Source organism: Trachypithecus francoisi, unplaced genomic scaffold (genome assembly GCF_009764315.1).
Source record: "Trachypithecus francoisi isolate TF-2019V2 unplaced genomic scaffold, Tfra_2.0 Lachesis_group4, whole genome shotgun sequence".
In the NCBI taxonomy this organism is placed as follows: Eukaryota; Metazoa; Chordata; class Mammalia; order Primates; family Cercopithecidae; genus Trachypithecus; species Trachypithecus francoisi.
The window spans coordinates 96,904,714-96,924,073 of record NW_022681469.1 but is presented as its reverse complement, the minus strand read 5'-3'; the positions used below and the strand labels follow the sequence as shown (position 1 = coordinate 96,924,073).

Here is a 19,360-nt window from a genome sequence, read left to right as displayed (position 1 = left end):
TTGCCTCTCAGACCAGGCAGCATTGGAAAAAGGCAGTGAAATCTGTATCAAGTGTACTGGCTGTTAGTGTTGGGCACCATGCTTAGCTACACAGCAGAAGTGGGGAGAGATGGTGCTGTGCAAAAGAGCTATAAATGTTCTAAAGGAAATGATAGGTATGATACCTCAACAAGTAAAATTTGTATGACTTTGTTACATAAATTGTCAAAGTAAATTTCTTTTTCTCAATCCTGAATTCAGTAATTTCTGAAATTATGTGAAGTACATATAGTTAGCAAGAAATCACAGAAATATGTGTTTAATTCATATCAACACTTTTTTTTTTTTTGAAACAGAGTCTTGCTCTGTTGCCCAGGCCTAGAGTGCAGTGGCACTTTCTGGAACCTCTGCTTCCCAGGTCCAAGTGATTCTCCTGCCTCAGCCTCCCAAGTAGCAGGGACGACAGGCGTGTGTCACCACACCCACCTAGTTTTTGTATTTTTAGTAGAGACAGGGTTTCACCATGTTGGCCAGGCTGGTCTCGAACTCCTGACCTCAAGTGATCTGCCCACCTCAGCCTCACAAAGTGCTGGGATTACAGGCATGAGCCACCGTGGCCAGCCCATAAAAACACTTTCAATGCAGTAGTACATAAGGAACTGAAAACACAAGTTGTCCTCTTAATTTCCTGCTCTTCCAACCCTCTACCTCTCTCCAACCATTCAGTCACTATTAGGGAATTTTTTAAAGATGAGCATACTCTAACAACCCTTATCAAAAAATCTTTCCAGGAATTAGTATGTCATTAGGTTTCTACTCTTTCACTTGTTTTAATTATTCTTTATTAGTAATAAGAAGCACGGGCCAAGTGTGGTGGTTTGTGCCTGTAATCCTAGCACTTTGGGAGGCCAAAGTGGGCAAATCACTTGAGGCCAGGAGTTCGAGACCAGCCTGGCTAATATGGCAAAACTCTGTCTCTACTAAAAATACAAAAATTAGCCAGGCGTGGTGGCGCATGCCTGTAGTCCTAGCTAATTGGGCAGCTGAGGCATGAGAATCTCTTGAGCCCAGGAGGCAGAGGTTACAGTGAGCTGAGATCATGCCACTGCACTCCAGCCTGGGTGACAGAGAGACTCTGTCTCAAAAAAAAAGAGAGAGAAAAGGAAGGGAGGGAGGGAGGGAGGAGGGAGAAGGAAGGGAAAGGAATAGAGAGAGAAAGAGTAAGGGAGGGAGGAAGGAAGGAAGGAAGGAAGGAAGGAAGGAAGGAAGGACGGAAGGACGGAAGGAAGGAAGGGAGAGAGGGAAGAAGGAAGGAAGTTAAGAGTTCAGGCTCTAGAATCAGATTGCCTGAGTTTGAAGTCTACCTTTGAGATGGGGACAAATCACTTATTCTCTCTCTGCTTCAATTTCCTCATTTACTAAAGTTGGAATAACTGTACCTTTCTTATAGTAATGTTAAAAATTGCATGTGATGATATATATAAAACAGTACAGTGACTGACACATGGTAAGTGTTCAATAAACGCCTGCACTTGTTCTTATTACATATGAAGATGGGTGTTCAGAACATTCTTTAACTTGAAACTTATCACGAGAGCAAAGCAAGCCATGCTGTTTGGTAAAGCTTATCAAATTATAAAACAAAATCTAAGAAGCCATATTGTTTAAGATGTTCCCTTTCAATACCTTTTTGGTAAGCAAGTACTAACTCAGTTTCAGAAAACTTGATATTTAGGCAGAGAAAAGCCAAAACAGGTAATATAGAAATGTATTTGTTGAGCCCCCAGAGACCAGAAAAAAAGATCAGAAAGAGAATCCAGGAACACTACTATTTACCTAAGATCTCTCTCATTAAGAAGAAAGGTGAAGTACTAGTGACTCCTGTTACTACTGAGAGCACTAGGGTTAAAGACTCATTCTCACACTTGTGGCCCACATGCTGCTCCTGTACATGCTCAAGAATTCAAGAGCAACAAGCCAAGTGTGGTGGCCTGCCCTGCCCCTGTAGTCTTAGCTACTCAGGATGCTGAGGTAGGAAGATCATTTGAGCCCAGGGGTTCAAGTCCAGCTTAGGAAACATAGCAAGATGCTATCTTAAAAAATATATAAAAATAAAAAGATCGCTTCTCGGCCTTTTGGCTAAGATCAAGTGTAAAAATAAAAAGGAATTCAGGAGCAAGCTGAATCTCTCTAAAGCTGTAACTACATAGGTAAAATGTACACCAACATCCGTCTCTACCTTATATTATCTCATTTCTATTTATTCTACCTATTAATCCCTTAAAAAACTGTTCTTATTTATTGCTTTTCCTGACATTTTCAGGTAATCCTTATAGATATGAACTGATTGATATTCCCATGGATTCAAAGAAGAAAGCACTGACTTGGCCAGGTCAGGGTGTATATTATGATGTAAGTATCTTTTTAAATGTGTGTTTAAAAGAAAGTAACAAATATTTTTAGTCAATACATTTATAAAAATCTAGGCTGGGCATGGTGGCACATGCCTGTAATCCCAACACTTTTTGAAGCCAGGGTGCACAGATTGCTTGAGGTCAGGAGTTTGAGACCAGCCTGACCAACATGGTGAAACCCTGTCTCTACTAGAAAATACAAAAATTAGCCGGTTATGGTGGTGCATTTCTGTAGTCCCAGCTACTTGGGAGACTGAGGCATGAGAATCGCTTGAACCTGGGAGGTGAAGGTTGCAGTGAGCCAAGATCATGCCACTGCACTCCAGCCTGAGCAACGGAGTGAGACTCTGTCTCAAAAAAAAAAAAAAAAAAAAAAAATCTAAAAGATTGTTTTCATTTTCCATCTGAATGTAAAATTTGAGATTTTGACTGTGATTTACATTTTTCAATTTTCTTAGCTGATTTCATGTACTGTTGGTAGTTATGGAACATTCCACAGTTACCAAAAGAAAAAAAAAAACATTGCCCCCAGGAAGATGGTGGGGGAGGGCTGCATTTCTCACACTGTGTTCCTCCAACCCTATTCTTACGGCTTATAATACATCCAGTCACTCCAAATATGCATAGAGGAAATGGAAGATTTCCAGAAAGATTTACAAGCTATTATTGTTCCAGCCGTATTATCATATTGGTGTCAAGTCTAAAATGAAATAAAGCAATAGCCACCACTTATTGAGAAATTGCTCCACACCTAACTACTCTAAATACATCATTTAACCCTTTCAATAACCTCCTAAGGTTAGCATCATCATTTTCATTTTATAGATAAGGAAACTGTGACTAAGAATTTGTGACTATGTCATGATCACAGAAATCAGGTTTGTAAAGTTCTAGTCTCTGACCTTAACCTCTGCCCCATAACTCCACATGGATAAAAAGAGAAAATTATAAATCAAGAGGGAAAATATCTAGACATTTGAAAATAATAATAGCTAACATGGTTGGTGAGAAGCAGTACCAACTGTTCTCCATATATTATCTCGTGGCATCCAGCAATCCATGAGATAGGCAAGTGAGAGGTTGGAAACATTTGAATTTTACTTGGCAAATCATTATGACAGACCCAGCATATGGTCGCTGCCATGTCACAGAGTCATCTATAAAGTAAGTCATTTCCTGTTTGTTTTTTAAAGTTAAACGTCAAAAAGAATTCCTAACGAATCGTCTGTTTTACTGGATCTCTTTCAGTTTTTAAGCAAAATCTATATCTAAGCAACCCAGAAATATGAGAGGTTATTCTAGAACCCATCCTATCATTACATGTTCTTATAGCCAAAGGCTCCAGATCTGTAGCTAAGTTTCTTCCTAGTCATTAAAATCCTGTTTTCCTCATGTCACATTCCTTGGCAGCCATCTTGAATAGCTATCCTCTGCCTGAGTGTAAATCCCGATACTTTAACTGAGGTGCAGAGACCCCACAGGATCTGCCCTTACCTCCAGCCTGCAGCCTGGCCCCACCCTCTGGTTCCCAAACAGGTTCATGGCATTTCCCTTCCTGGAAGCCCTCCTCCAAGGCCTCTCTGCCCAATACTTGTTAATTCAAGGCTCAGCTCAACCCTCCTTGTTTCTGTTGTGTAGCAAAGAGAACCAGGTCAGGAGGCCTGTGTGCTTGCTGGTCACTCCTCTGTTACCATTTGCTGCGTAAGTTATACGAGGCAGATTCTTTCCCTTTTCTGAGCTTTAATTCATAAAACATATCTGGGTAATTTCACTAAAATCTGTCCTGTAAATTTCACAAGATATGCAGATCATATGAAAGATTCAAAACCTAGAAAATACTATAATTTGTAAGGCATTATTATTACTCCAGCAGAAATGATAGCTCCCTCTTCTGACTTCTACCACACATACTGTAACCAGTAACTTTTCACATGTACTTCATATTTCACCAACTAAATTATGAGTTATTTGAGAACAGAACATGTTATGTGTATATCCCCACAGTGCATTATACATAAATATTTTTGGCTGATTATTTATTTCTTATTTCTGATGGTTAATCCCACTTTCTTAATCTTTATTAACTGCTCTTAATTTTCAACCTTTCAGATTTTCTTCTGGCTCATCCCTAACTCTAATCAAGTTTTGCGTTTCCCTGGACAAAGAAGTAAAAATAAAATAGATACTGAGCTTCATGGGAGTAACTCATGACTCACCTTTTTTTTCCTCTAATCTCTAGGATAATACCCTATACTTGTCCTTCCTATTTTTCCTGCCTTTCATCATTTAATTGGGGGAGGTAATCTAAAGCATTCTGTATCTACAATGCTCTATTCCCATTAAAGGATTTTTTTTTTTTTTAAGAAACAAGGTCTCGTTATGTTACCCCGTAACCAGAAAGAAGGAATTGTTGAGTATAGCCTACAGCTGCCTCCTCATGTCTTTTAAGTTTGGCCTAAAGATTTCTCCATATAGAATGAACTGCAACCTAACTGGATGCATAAACAGAGTGTAACCTACTGTTGTGCCAATCACCTAGTTTTAGCTGTTTCTGTGTCTCAATTCTGTTTTCTGTAGGTCACTTTCCTTTTTCTGTCCATAAACCTTCTTCCACCACCTGGCAGTGGCAGAGTCTCTGAACCTATTTTGGTTTGGCGACTGCCCAGTTTATGAGTTGATTTTTGTTTAATTAAATGCTTTAAATTCTAAAATATATAAATAAAAATGAGAAACAAAAGACAAAGAGATAGCCAGACGCAGTGGCTCATGCCTGTAATCCCTTTGGGAGGCACTTTGGGAGGCCAAGGCGGGTGGATCACTTGAGGTCAGGAGTTCGAGACCAGCCTGACCAACATGGTGAAACCCCCTCTCTACTAAAAATACAAAAATGAGCTGGGCGTGGTGGGGCATGCCTGTAATCCCAGCTACTCAAGAGGCCGAGGCAGGACAATCGCATGAACTTGGGAGGCAGAGGCTGCCATGAACCGAGATGGCACCACTGCACTCCAGCCTGGGTGAGAGTGAGACTCTATCTCAAAAAAAAAAAAAAAAAGAGAGAGAGAGAAAGAGAGACAGATTCTGTCTCATGCTGCCTTTCTCAGGTCTATTAATTATTTAACACCAGGCTGGAGTGCAGTGGCTGTTCACAGGTGCGATCATGGCACACCATATTCTCAAACTTCTGGCCTCATGCATTCTCCTGCTTCAGTCTCCTAAGTATCTAGGACTGCAGCTGTGCACCACCACACCAGGCTCAGGAGGATATTTTTTATAGTATTTACCTTTCCTATTGCCAGAGCAGTGGTCCTCAACCTTGACTGCGCATTAGAATCGCCAGGGGTGCAGGCTAAAATGAAATCATTCTCTGAGAATGGAACTCATAGCAAGAATGCCTTGTTTTTCAAGGACTTGTAACTTGCATTTCTGGGATAATAGTCTTCCCTCTCCTTCTACTGTACCCAGGGAAGGAGAAGGGACACTACCAACCTGATACACAGGTTCAAAAATGTGTCACCCAGCTGCAAAACAGAAAACTCCAGGAACCATATGTTAGTACTTTTCATCCAAGCCAATAAGAAAATACATATAACATACTGCTCCAAAACTTATGAGTTCTGTGACCTGGGTAACATACTTAATCCTTCAATACCTGGTTTCCTCATAGACAAAGCAGGAATAATAATAAAATCTACCTGATAGTGCCGTCCTGAGAATGAAATACACAGAAAAGCACCCAGCACGATATTCGTACATCGTAAGCTCATAATAAATATTAGCTGCTATTATTATTATTAATTATTATTATTCCAATGCTTATAATATTTTGTCAACCTAGCAACATAAAGAAATGGGTAACCTTGGAAAGGAGAATATTCCACATAAGAACGCTAACCTTTTAAAAATTAATTCCCAGGGCTTCATGTTAACAGAGTGTGTTAAATGTCGTTTTCCCTCCTCCTTTCACGTTGCATGTGGATGCAGCAGCTCTGCCTTCAGCCGCTACTGAGATCAGGCGCCCCTTTCCCACCCAGACCCCAGAGCTGCCCTAGCTTTGCCTCTTTGGACTGGCCCAGTTTTCCAGAGTCATTAGTGGTCATTGCACTTATCACTCTATTCAGGGCCTCTTCTGCTACCCTTCTCTTCCTGCTGAGATCTCTTCTCACTGACCATTTCCATCCATTACCGAATCAGTCAACATTCCTTTTCCTTTTCCAATTGGCAAACATAAATAGTTTTTATTTTTGTTTTGAGATGGAGTCTCGCTCTGTCACCCATGCTGAAGTGCAGTGGCATGATCTCGGCTCACTGCAGCCTCCACCTTCTGGGTTTAAGCGATTCTCCTGCCTCAGTCTCCAGAGTTGCTGAGCCCACAGGTGAGCCCCACTACGCCCAGCTAATTTTTGTATTTTTAGTAGAGACAGGGGTTCACCGTGTTGTCCAGGCTGGTCTCAAACTCCTGGCCTCAAGTGATCCTCCCTCCACGGCCTCCCAAAGTCCTGGGATTACAGGTGTGAGCCACTATGCACGGCCCATACATAGGTTTTAATACTTGACTCTTCTGGGCTGTATCATTGCTTACTCCAGTGGCTGAAGACTTTTGTCCAATTTCTCAAGAGCTTGAATGTCTAGCCTTAGCTTTTAGGATATGAGAATAGTCTCTAGGATGAAATCTACCTTGTAATAATTTTTTTGTTAAGATGAGATATAATCACAAAGGTCAAGTGCCATAAACCTCCTTACCTTGGACTTTTTGAAGTGTTTTTAACAAAACCATTTTCAAAGCCTCGCTGAGAATAACACAACGTTCATTACAACCCAGTTTTTTGCAAACCTAAATATTTGGACAGACCTTTGGCTTCCCTTTGAGAGAGAGCTCACCAATATCACCCCTTCAAAGGGGAGCAGTTTTTCTTCGCTCCACCTGCCATCTTTCCAATCTAAAATGCCCATCCCCATCCTAGAGATACTTTCCTCATTCCAGGGACAGTTCTCTCTCCAACATACCACCCATACTCCACACTCATCCTTAAGTGGCCAGAATGAATTTGGTGATCATGTGGGGACCTCCTTTAGAAAGGAGTCATCTTATCAAATAACTGGACGCCCACAGTGCACCTCTCCGTGGCCACCAGCACCCTGTGCCCCCTCCCACCTGTTCAGACCCATTGACATACAAGGGGCCCAGAATGGGAAACAAACGGTCTGTCTCTCTCCTCATCTACTGTCTCACACCACGATGTTCCCGCCATTCCATCTCAGGCAGCACTGTTATCCAACCAGGTGTCCTCTTCTCCCTTCAACCCTCTCTTTCCTAAGCCCTGACTAGATGCCAAAAATAATTCTCTCTGCCAGTCTCTTATTTGCTCCTTCTCTCCATCTCTCTCTCTCTCTTCATTCCAGATGTAAATGAACAAAGTGCCTTATCATAACCTGTTAGTATAAAGATGGTGCTAATACAATAGAATTAATTAAAATATCTAATAAAGAACCAGTATTCCCAAATGCTAAGGCCTCTGCAAATGGCAATGTGGTCTCCACAGTAAACCTTTTAACCTCCCCTATTTAACCTGGTTAAGCCCCATCATTCAAGATTAAAATAAAACAAACAAACAAAAAATCTATATTTGCTTTTTTTGTTTCATTTAATATATTACAACCATGTTATATTTAGTGACAATTTATGGAGTTTGGTGCCTAGCACAGAACTCTCAAAAATGTTTGCATGCAATAGGTATTCAGCAAGTGTTTAATAAATAGGTTATGAGTTACATATATTATATGAGCTATGCTGGGAATGTTACCACAATTTATATAGTACTATTCCTCTGAGAATATATTCCAAATTCAAAACAACTAATGTCACTTCTTTGTAGACTGGAGTGTCTGCCTAGAAACTAACATCTCAGGAACTGTAATTCCTTTCTGCTGTGGGCTTATCTTCCATATCAGATACAAACTCTACCCTGAGTTTAGTGTATTGAGCCAATGAATACCTTTGGAGTGAATGATTTCCACCACCCCTCTCTCACTATCCTCTCAGAGTAACATCCCCTTAACATACTGAAAACTGATCAATTCCCCTCTCAAATGTTTCCTGCCTCTTTAGTCCCTTCTCAAGACATCACAGGCTACAGTAAAATTTCACATTGCTTATTTCCTTTCCCATGCCCTTGAACGTGTTTCAGTAGGTCTCTGTTGTTAGTTCCACCAGTGTAAGACACAAGATTAATCCAGCCCCGTAGAACAGTATTTTTTTAAAAGTCCTTCTTGGCTGGGCATGGTGGCTCACACCTGTCATCCCAGCATTTTGGGAGGCCGAGACAGGCAAATCACCTGAGATCAGGAGTTCAAGACCAGCCTGGCCAACCATGGTGAAACCCCATCTCTACTAAAAGTACAAAAATTAGCCAGGCGTGGTGGCGGGCACCTATAATCCCGGCTACTTGAGAGGCTGAGGCAGGAGAATCACATGAACCCGGGAGGCAGAGGTTGTAGTGAGCCGAGATCGCACCACTGCACTCCAGCCTGGGGGACAAGAGCAAGACTCCATCTCAAACAAACAAACAAACAAACAAAAAAAACAGTCCTTCTTATTTCCAAGTAAGCTGGCTCTGCAAATAATGAAAAAGAGAAGGGGATCAAAGGGGGCTTTCTTTATCCCTGAATCAGTAAGACACATATTTGTTAAAGGTTTATAGGGGTAGCAGTGCCTTTTCCCATGAGTACTCTATATGTAAAATGGAATCACTTCAATCTCAAAGGGTTGCTATGAACAGCATAACCCTTAGGCCCAGGAGCTTTAGAAGGCCCCACACTTTAGAGGGCCAGTTCTGGCCTTCCACTGGCTGTGGCCCTTTCTGTGGAGCAAGCGGGTATGTTCATCCGGAGCCCATGCTCCCCTGTCTCCCTCCCCTGACCATGATCTTGAACCACAGAATTCCCTGACCAAATGGCTTTGAACCCAATCCTAGGCCCTTCTTGGGGTCTATTCCTCAACTCCATCCTCCCACGGGTTGGCAGTGCTGCCAAGCTGGTATATACTTCATGGCCAAAGGAGTGACCAAAATATGACTGCATGCCTATTTGCTAGAAGTGGGGTGGGGGGTAAATGGAGTGGGTAAAGAAGAAAGCAGTCAGGGTGCTGAGACCAGGGACCAGCGGCTGGCTTTTCCTGAACCACCCTGTCCCAGTGCAGAACTCGAAGTAGTCCAAGAAGTCCAATTTTAAACCTAGTCTTCCAGGTTGTTCCAGAGATATTTTGTCAAAGCAGGTGAAAGGAACATATTTTATGTAACATTTATTTACTTGATTTATAAATTAAACTATTTAGACAAATGGAATACGGACTTGCATTTTTTTTTTTTTTTTTGAGACGGAGTCTCGCTCTGTCGCCCAGGCTGGAGCGCAGTGGCGCAATCTCAGCTCACCGCAAGCTCCGCCTCCCGGGTTCCCGCCATTCTCCTGCCTCAGCCTCCCGAGTAGCTGGGACTACAGGTGCCCACCACCATGCCTGGCTAATTTTTTTTTTTTTTTTTTGTATTTTTAGTAGAGACGGGGTTTCACTGTGTTCACCAGGATGGTCTCGATCCCCTGACCTCGTGATCCGCCCGCTTCAGCCTCCCAAAGTGCTGGGATTACAGGCATGAGCCACCGCACCCGGCCCATTTGTACTTTCATCCCAGGCCCTCAAGTGTTAAGGGTGGGCCTGGCTGTAAGGGCACCCAGCAGCCTAATGTTCAAGAACTGCTAGTTCCACACTTGCCACCACTATCCATACCTCTGCTCCTGCTGTTCCTTTGGCCTCCACATCTCTGCGCATCATTCAAGACCCAGTTTCTGCTTATAACATGACATGGCCTCTCATCTCCACCCTCCCTCCCTGTTTCCCAGGTCCACTTCCCCATTCAGGTGGAATCACTCTCTGCCTTCTTTGAACTTTCAAATAATTGTGTCTCATGGTCGAGCATGGTCTATAATCCTAATGCTTGATAGGGTGAAATAAGAGGATCACTTGAGGTCAGGAGTTTGAGACCAGCCTGGGCAACATGATGAGACCCTGTCTCTACAAAAAGTATTTTTTTAAAGAAAAAGCCGAGAGTGGTGGTACAGGCCTGTATTCCAGGCTGTTCAGGAGGCTGAGGCCAGAGAATCACTTGAGCCCAAGGGTTGGAGGTTTCAGTGAACTATAATTGTACCACTGCAGTCCAGCCTGGGTGGCAGAGTGAGACCCTGTCTCTGAAAAAAAAAAAAATAGTACTATACAAATTTCCTTCTTTCTTTTTTTTTTTTTTTGAGAGGAAGTCTCACTCTGTTGCCTAGGCTGGAGTGCAGTGGCACGATCTCCGCTCACTGCAAGCTCTGCCGCCTCCTGGGTTCACCCCATTCTCCTGCCTCAGCCTCCCTAGAAGCTGGGACTACAGGCGCCCGCCACCACACCCGGTAATTTTTTTGTATTTTTAGTAGAGACGGGGTTTCACCTTGTTCGCCAGGATGGTCTCGATCTCCTGACCTCGTGATCCACCCGCCTCGGCCTCCCAAAGTGCTGGGGTTACAGGTGTGAGCCACCGTGCCCGGTCCATAAATTTATTTCTTTTACGACAAAGAATTACTTTTTAAAATCTTTTTGTCATTTGTGTTCCATGCTTTATCTCCGCTACTAGCGTTCCTCGATGGCAAGATTTGTTTCGGATCCACGCTTGTTTCTAACCCCTACTGTGCACATATAGGTGCTCAGTAAATATTAAGTATCATAAGAGAGATACTGAGAAAAGGTGAATTTCTAAGTAACCAAAAAGACTGCAGTGAAACTCACTTATTCACTCATGTTTACATGCATAGCTCTTTTGAAAATATAAAGTAAAACTCTATAGTTATGTCTGAAGAATGAAAATTTCATTTGAATTTGAGTGATGTAAACTTCATTGGAAATTCATAAAGACATCAAATGGTTTCATTTCAGGCATGGAAGGAAAAGTAGAAGCCATACAATTTTAGTTAAACTTAGCCAAACGAGCACCTCAGAACCCTTTGTATTGCTAATAAAATTTCATTGGAGGTAGAGTATTCAGGGACATTTCTCCAATACACATTATCAAAGTCCCTGCTAAGGCAAAAGACTTTTAGAAAACACCTTACCATTTTTTTGATAGAATATTGTGTTTAACTCTATATATGGTTCCAATTATAGCAATTAGTAATTAACTAGTAATTAATGACAAAAAAAAAACAGTGTCTGACTTCAGCCTGGAATTTCCTTTGCGTCTTTCCTGCTGAGATGATGAATCAGCTCTTATTCTACTAGATGACGTTAACAGCAGTAATCTTTATGTTCATATTTTAGTTTCCTAGAGGTGTTGAGAAAAATAAGCCAGTATTCTACCCAAAACCTCCTAAAACCTTCGCTCCTAACACTTCTTTAAATTCATGGGACCCTATTTGCTCTGCCAAAGAAGCCAACATACAAAGAAATCTTGAGAGGTCCCACTGGCTCACTTCGTACACTCATGATTTTACAGGTATGAGTTCACTTTCATAACAAGTACAAATTAGAACAAAATTGGAATATTTAACAAACGCTATGACAAGCTTTCAACTTCTCATATTTTTGCCTTTTTCTCAATCTAAGTATTTAAATCCTAAGTAATAGGAATAAGGTGGGTGGTAAATTTCTCTTCATGGGTAGCTGGGAGGTAGGGTTGGTTTTCATTTTATTGGTTCTAATTATATTACAAAGGGAATGAGTAAGTTTTCCTGTAAAGGGTAATATAACTGCCATTCTTCATTTACCCTAACAAAATAATAAGACGATGTTTCCATTAAGGTCTGGGGCCCATGGACCCCCTTGAACTGGATGATTACCATGAAAAGGTGGTAGCAGAGTTAACAGGACAGATAGGATTTGACCCAGAGCCTGTAAGTAATTACAGTCAACTCTCAGTTATTTGGGGGGAAAGTGCTGGGCTCTTTCTTGCTTTGCCACTTTTTGTGTCATGGGTTTTAGCAACCAAGTTAGCAAATGGAAATTTTTATTCATTTTAGAAGTAAATTCTGAGCTGATTTGAAATGGTTTGAATACTGTGTCTGCTGTTTGGGAAAACAAGCAAGATTTATTTTCTTGGGCTAGGCGCGGTGCCTCACACCTGTAATCCCAGCATTTTGGGAGGCCGAGGCGGACAGATCACGAGGTCAGGAGTTCGAGACCACCCTGGCCAATATGGTGAAACCCTGTCTCTACTAAAAATACAAAAATTAGCCAGGCATGGTGGCGCTCGCCTCTACTCTCAGCTACTCAGGAGGCTGAGGCAGAAGAATCGCTTGAACCCGGGAGGCAGAGGTTGCAGTGAGCCGAGATCATGCCACTACACTCCACCCTAGACGACAGAGTGAGACTTCGTCTCAAAAAAAAAAAAAGATTTCTTTTCTTCTTCAGAGTGTTTTTGTTTTTTTTTTTTTTTTAACAGATTTTCTACTGTGCTACTGTTGCTGAAATAACTTACAAAAGAAGCAGTTTACAAAAGAATTTAACTAATAATTTAATGAGATTCCTAGTAAATTCCGTAGATCTTTGCTTTTTTTTTTTTTTTTTTTTCTTTTTTGAGACAGAGTCTCACTCTGTCACCAGGCTGGAGTACAGTGGCACGATATCAGCTCACTGCAACCTCCACCTCCTGAGTTCAAGCAATTCTCGTGCCTCAGCCTCCAGAGTAGCTGGGATTACAGGCATGCAGCACCACACCCAGCTAATTTTTGTATTTGTAGTAGAGACGGAGTTTCACCATGTTGACCAGGATGGTCTCGATCTCCTGACCTCGTGATTCGCCCACCTCGGCCTCCCAAAGTGCTGGGATTACAGGTGTGAGCTACTGCACCCACCCTTTGCATATTTATATATCTTGTACATTACCATGCTTTTGAAGAAATAAAGGCTTCCTCTTGCTATTCATAATAATTGAGAGCTGGCTGAATTACAATTAAAAGCCGATACATTCTCTGCAGATATCATAGAGACTTTTAAATTGATTATGCAAAATGGCCTGGAAGAAATAATCAAGCCTTTTAATGAGCAAAGGTGTAATCTGTTGGTTTAATTATGTAAATGAGATGAAATGACCTAATAGTTTGTATATATGTTGTTTTATTTGAGGCCTAAATTTTCTTCTCGACTACAAATTTTGAAAACAAAATTAACATTTTAAAGATCTATAAATTGTGAAAAACACATGGAAAAAATGGAAAAACAACTGTAAGATTATTTCAATTTGAACACTTTAAAAACTGAGCTGGGTCAGGCTTGGTGGCTCATGCCTGTAATCCTAGCACTTTGGGAGGCCGAGATGGGTGGATCGCCTGAGGTCAGGAGTTGGAGACCAGCCTAGCCAACATGGTGAGACCCCGTCTCTACTAAAAATACAAAAATTAGCCGGGCGTGGTGGCGGGCACCTGTAATCCCAGCTACTCCGGAGGCTGAGGCAGGAGAATTGCTTGAACCAGGGAAAGGGGCAGAGGTTGCAGCGAGCCAAGGTCATGATGGGCGGGGGAAAAAGAAAACAAAAAAACTGAGCTGAGGGCTGGGTGCCATGGCTCACGCCTATAATCCCAGTGTTTTGGGAGATCAAGGCGGGTGGATCACCTGAGGTCAGGAGTTCAAGACCAGCCTGGCCAACATGGTGAAACTCTGTCTCTACTAAAACTACAAAAATTCGTCGGGCATGGTGGCGCATGTCTGTGGTCCCAGCTACTCAGGAGGCTAAGGCAGGAGAATCGCTTGAATCTGGGAGGCGGAGGTTACTGTGAGCCAAGGGTGTGCCACCACAATCCAACCTGGGCAACAGAGTGAGACTCGGTCTCAAAATAAATTAATAAAAATAAAAACTGAACTGAACATACTTATTTTACATTACCTTCAGCATTTCCTAAGGTGATATAAAATCATAACACCAGGAGCAGGTTTATAGACTGTGTTTTATCATTCACTGAAGGGTTTTTAATGATTTTTATGTGGAATTTGCAATGAGCATTCTCTAAGGATGGAAAATATTATATGAGCACATATTGTCAGGTGTGTTCAACAACTGTCCAGATTTCCAGAGATTCGACCCTGTATGGTATGTACAAAGTACATATTCCATTATATACAGAATGTTTGCCAAATATATGCAAAATCATTGTGCAGGCAAATCAACTTTTAAATATTTATGAATAACAAGATAAAGTATACCTAAGATAATTGGAAGTTTAAAAGAACGTTTTAGTGAATCTTGCTGGTTTCTGATTAAACCATAAAGAATAGACTGAGAAAACATGTTTTAGTGGTAATAAAAATGTGTGTGAAATGTTTTATTGTAGTAGTATAAAATAAAAGCACTAAAAACTGCTTCTTGCATACAGGAATATATATGGTCAAAGTACAATATGATAAGTCCTGTCCTTTTTTATGACAAATTTAACAAAGCACGTCAAAGAGCTGAAGTTTTTTCTTTTCATCGCAGTATTTACTCAAACTTGATTAGCTATAGGCTGTAACAAACTTGTTACCTCAATATGGAAATTTCTCTGTGAACAGACTAGCTTTCAAAAGGATGTTCCTAAGTCCGTTTTTTTAAGTCCAAGCTACAGTGATTATTTTCTCACTATTCTCATTTGTATTATCTCTGCTGTCAATTCCATCATCATTATACATACATTCTTTGGTAGTTTTTTTACTTTAACATATTATTATAAAATGTTTGAACATACAGAAAGGTAAAAATAATTTTATAATTAACACCCATATACTCACCACCTAGATTCTGCCACTAACATTTTACTATGCTTGTTTTATCACATAATCTATCCATCTTTCCATCCCTCTAACAATCCATCATCCAGAAATAATTAAAGTATATTATTTGTATGCATTTTAGAGTAAATTGCAGACATTAGTATACTTCACTTCTAAACATTCAGCATGTATATTATCAACCAGAGTTCAATATTTGTTTGCAGTTTTTTTCTTTTGAGGTGAAATAAAGTTCAATGCAATTGCACAGATCTTAAGTGTACATTCACTGAGTTTTAACAAATACACCTTTGTAACCCAGACCCCATCAAGATACAGAATACTATCATTCCAGAAAGTTTCCTCCTCATACCCCTTCCCAGTCAGCTGCGTCCTCTTCCCACCACCCAGCATGTATCTGTTAATAGCCCTTTAAATACACTCACTACTTTCGCAGTTACCAGACATAATTGAGTTCATAATATTTATAAAACAACTTAAAAAGAAGCATAGACATGACACCTCAGACCAGTGTTTCTCAAAACATAGCACATCTCCAGCCTCACCGTCACCCGAAATGCTTGTTGAAAATTCAGCTTCCTGTAGCCCATTACAGACCTTCTCACCCACAATCTTGGAGGGTCTTAGGAGCTTAGGAATTTCATTTCATGCCAGCTCTGAAGATGATTCTGATTCAGCCAAGATTTAAGGGCACTTGCTAAGGCCTAATAAAGGAGACTTTGGCTAAGATTAAATAACTGCACATACTGCTAATGCCATCTATTAGTGATGGGCAGAAGTTTTATTCCAGTGATTCCTTTATACCTTTGAAGTTTAAAAGCAGAGTTCCCACACAGAAAGAGTTCTGTATATCCAAATAAAACACATGCCTCTTTCATATTCACTAAAACCATTAAAGGAGGAAAATGTATTTGGACCCAAATTTCAATGTCTTTAAATTAATATCAAAGAGTATTGCAATGTACACTCCTACACCCATCTCACGTGTACTCAGACAGTGAAAATGGGTATGACTTTTGACCTACCATTTCTGGCAATATCCCTGATTAATTTTTTTCTCCTTTTTATCCCACAACTACAGCAAGAAAAATTCCATCCTGTCTTCAAACCTCCCAGACCATTGGAAGGACGAATTGCCCGATTAATTCAGAACCGGCGTTCTCTGGAGGCTATAGTCCAGCAAAGACAACGTTCCTGTCCAGACTGTACTCCTAGAGTTTTGTGTAATTTTCATACCTTTGTACCCAGTTCTAAAGAAATGATGGCACTTAGTGATAACACACCAGCAGGTGTGACCCATAAAAACCAGGATATTGAAGAGAAAATTATAGAAGAACAGAGCTTGCTGTCTACCTATGAACTCCCATCTTGTTACCCAACAAAAGATCTGACTAGCATTTATGACATAAAGCCATTTCCAAAAATCACAGATACTAAAAAGACAGAAGATTTATACTGGAGACAGCAGTCACTGAAAACCCAACCCACACCTTACTGTAAACCAAACCACTGGATTCACTACGAAAATCTTAAATCTCCCCTGCGTGATCAGTATAATATGTGTCCAAACCCTGTTAGCCTTAGTAAACCTAGTGTTTTACAAAATAAACAAGACATGGAAGCTTTCACTTTAGAACATTTTTTAAGTAAGCCAGAAGAAGAGTTGGTCTTGAACATGGAAAACAATGAAGAAACAAGACCTATTCTTGGTTGGATTCCTAGAGCTGGAGTGACCAAGCCTCAGACCAACCTGCTGGAGCTTAAGAACTCTTTTTCAAAAACTGGTGCACAAAAGCGTTTCCATAAATCAATTCTAGAAGACCATAAAGACCTCAGAGATAATGAGCATTCAGGGATGAAGCACCAATTCTATGGCCATAATTCCTATTATTTCTATAATTGAGATACTCATTCTTCCCTTCAAAACCCCGCCTCTTGCAAGAAGCTAAAAAATATAATAGAGTTTCCTTCATATTGCTGGATTTTGTTTTCTAGATTAATCCACAAGGACCTTGTTAATGAGGTTTATGCTTTCAGGAATTTGTTAGTATCTGGTTGGAGGAACCCAGAAAAGGTGATGTTCTGACTTCTTGAAAAGTTTAACAATTTGGCAATAAAATATTAGAACTAGAAAAATGTATAGTCTTTAACCTCTCATCTTCAGATTATACTCCAAGGAAATTTTCCAAAATCACAAAAAGCAATGTGTACAACAAAGTTTACATCGTTTCACCAAAAAAAATTGAAAAGCTGGAAATAACTCAAATGAGCAATAATTAATTAATGACTATACAAATTATAGTATCTTAATAAAATAAATATGAGAACACTGTCTCTTTATGTAAATTTTTTTTTTTTTTTTTTTTTTGAGGCGGAGTCTCACTCTGTCGCCCAGGCTGGAGTGCAGTGGCCGGATCTCAGCTCACTGCAAGCTCCGCCTCCCGGGTTTACGCCATTCTCCTGCCTCAGCCTTCCGAGTAGCTGGGACTACGCCACCTCGCCCGGCTAGTTTTTGTATTTTTAGTAGAGACGGGGTTTCACCGTGTTAGCCAGGAGGGTCTCGATCTCCTGACCTCATGATCCGCCCGTCTCGGCCTCCCAAAGTGCTGGGATTACAGGCTTGAGCCACCGCGCCCGGCCTATGTAAATTTTTGTACATAGTAGCATTAGATAGAAAAGACAAAACTCAAACACCCAGTTAATTGAGGGATGGACAGCTCTACAAACTATATTGTCTTAAAAGTATGTGGACTCTGTTCCTTTATGTAAACATATAAAGAAAATAAGTCAGCGGGCCGGGCGCGGTGGCTCAAGCCTGTAATCCCAGCACTTTGGGAGGCCGAGACGGGTGGACCACGAGGTCAGGAGATCGAACCATCCTGGCTAACACGGTGAAACCCCGTCTCTACTAAAAAAAATGCAAAAAAACTAGCCGGGCGAGGTGGCGGGCGCCTGTAGTCCCAGCTACTCAGGAGGCTGAGGCAGGAGAATGGCGTAAACCCGGGAGGCGGAGCTTGCAGTGAGCTGCGATCCGGCGGCTGAGGCAGGAGAATGGCGTAAACCCGGGAGGCGGAGCTTGCAGTGAGCTGCGATCCGGCCACTGCACTCCAGCCTGGGCGACAGAGCGAGACTCCGTCTCAAAAAAAAAAAAAGAAAAGTCGTCGGCGAAAAAAATGAAACCCAAAACTCTCCGCATGTACGCATTACAAATTGAATTGTTTTCTTACTCTTAACCTTCTGACTAAGAAACATAACTATTTCTTGTATGCAGATAAAATTATTTTACTGAAGATCTAGCAATGGCTTTAATTAGCAGCTGGTGAGTTGTAATTATAGCAAGAAAGGAAGGCTTGGTATCAGTTATTACAGAGCGCCAAATCTTCATTTCTGGAGTGTGTTCTCTAAGAGTGTGGCTAACTCCCATATGCAAGTCAATTCATTTAATGTGCCAAGAGGTAGATTTTAAACGTAGTCTATCATGGAAGTTCAAGAGGAATTTCTTTAAGTATTTTGTGAATATTTATTTTAATTTTATGACCAACGTGTCATTTGGTTATAATCTCCTTAAAACTATTCTAAAGTTGGAGAATTTTTTTCCAACTGCATTCTGTACAGCACTAGTTACATTAAGTATCACAGGAAGTAAAGGTTTATATGGTGAAATAACACTGGGGAAATCAGAGCAACAATATCAGTTGCATGACTTGGTCACTGGGTTCTCTATAGCCTTTAATATGTGATGCAATTGGGAGTGTCTGACGTGAGGGAGATAAAGATAGTGTACACACTTTCTATCACAGAGTAGATCATTGGACTGGAATTCCAAATAATAAACTTTGGAAGATGTAATTCTGTGGTATAAAAATTTGAGGTTTTGATTGCACTCCTTGAGTTTTGTGTAATGTGCATACCTTTGTACCCAGTTTCCCTGGGTTGCATGGAAATTAGTTAGAAATTACATTCTAAATATGGTGTTCACTCTGTCTACCTCCATGCAAGGGTGGCACAGCCTTCTCTTTAGACATTGTCATAGTCATCCTCCTCAACTAAGAGGAGGTCAGCCTTTCCTTTAACTCTGCTGATTGTTAAAGCTAATGAATCTGCCCTTACTTGATGACAGAGAATACCAAACTCCAAGCATGCTCATCAAAAGCTCAATTTTTTGTTTTTTGTTTTGTGTTCTTTACAA

The 19,360-nt window shown here is 40.9% G+C and overlaps 1 protein-coding gene across 1 annotated transcript in view; it reads left to right on the top strand.

Moving 5' to 3' along the window:
- Nucleotides 1-17,503, top strand: part of CUNH7orf31 (chromosome unknown C7orf31 homolog) — a 44,596-nt gene extending 27,093 nt beyond the window's left edge. The window contains exons 7-10 of the mRNA XM_033192181.1: nucleotides 2,303-2,391; nucleotides 11,734-11,908; nucleotides 12,214-12,305; nucleotides 16,253-17,503. Of these exons, the coding sequence (XP_033048072.1) occupies nucleotides 2,303-2,391; nucleotides 11,734-11,908; nucleotides 12,214-12,305; nucleotides 16,253-17,074 (1,178 nt within the window). The 3' untranslated portion in view covers nucleotides 17,075-17,503. The remainder of the gene's footprint in view (nucleotides 1-2,302; nucleotides 2,392-11,733; nucleotides 11,909-12,213; nucleotides 12,306-16,252) is intronic.
- Nucleotides 17,504-19,360: the final 1,857 nt, after the last annotated feature.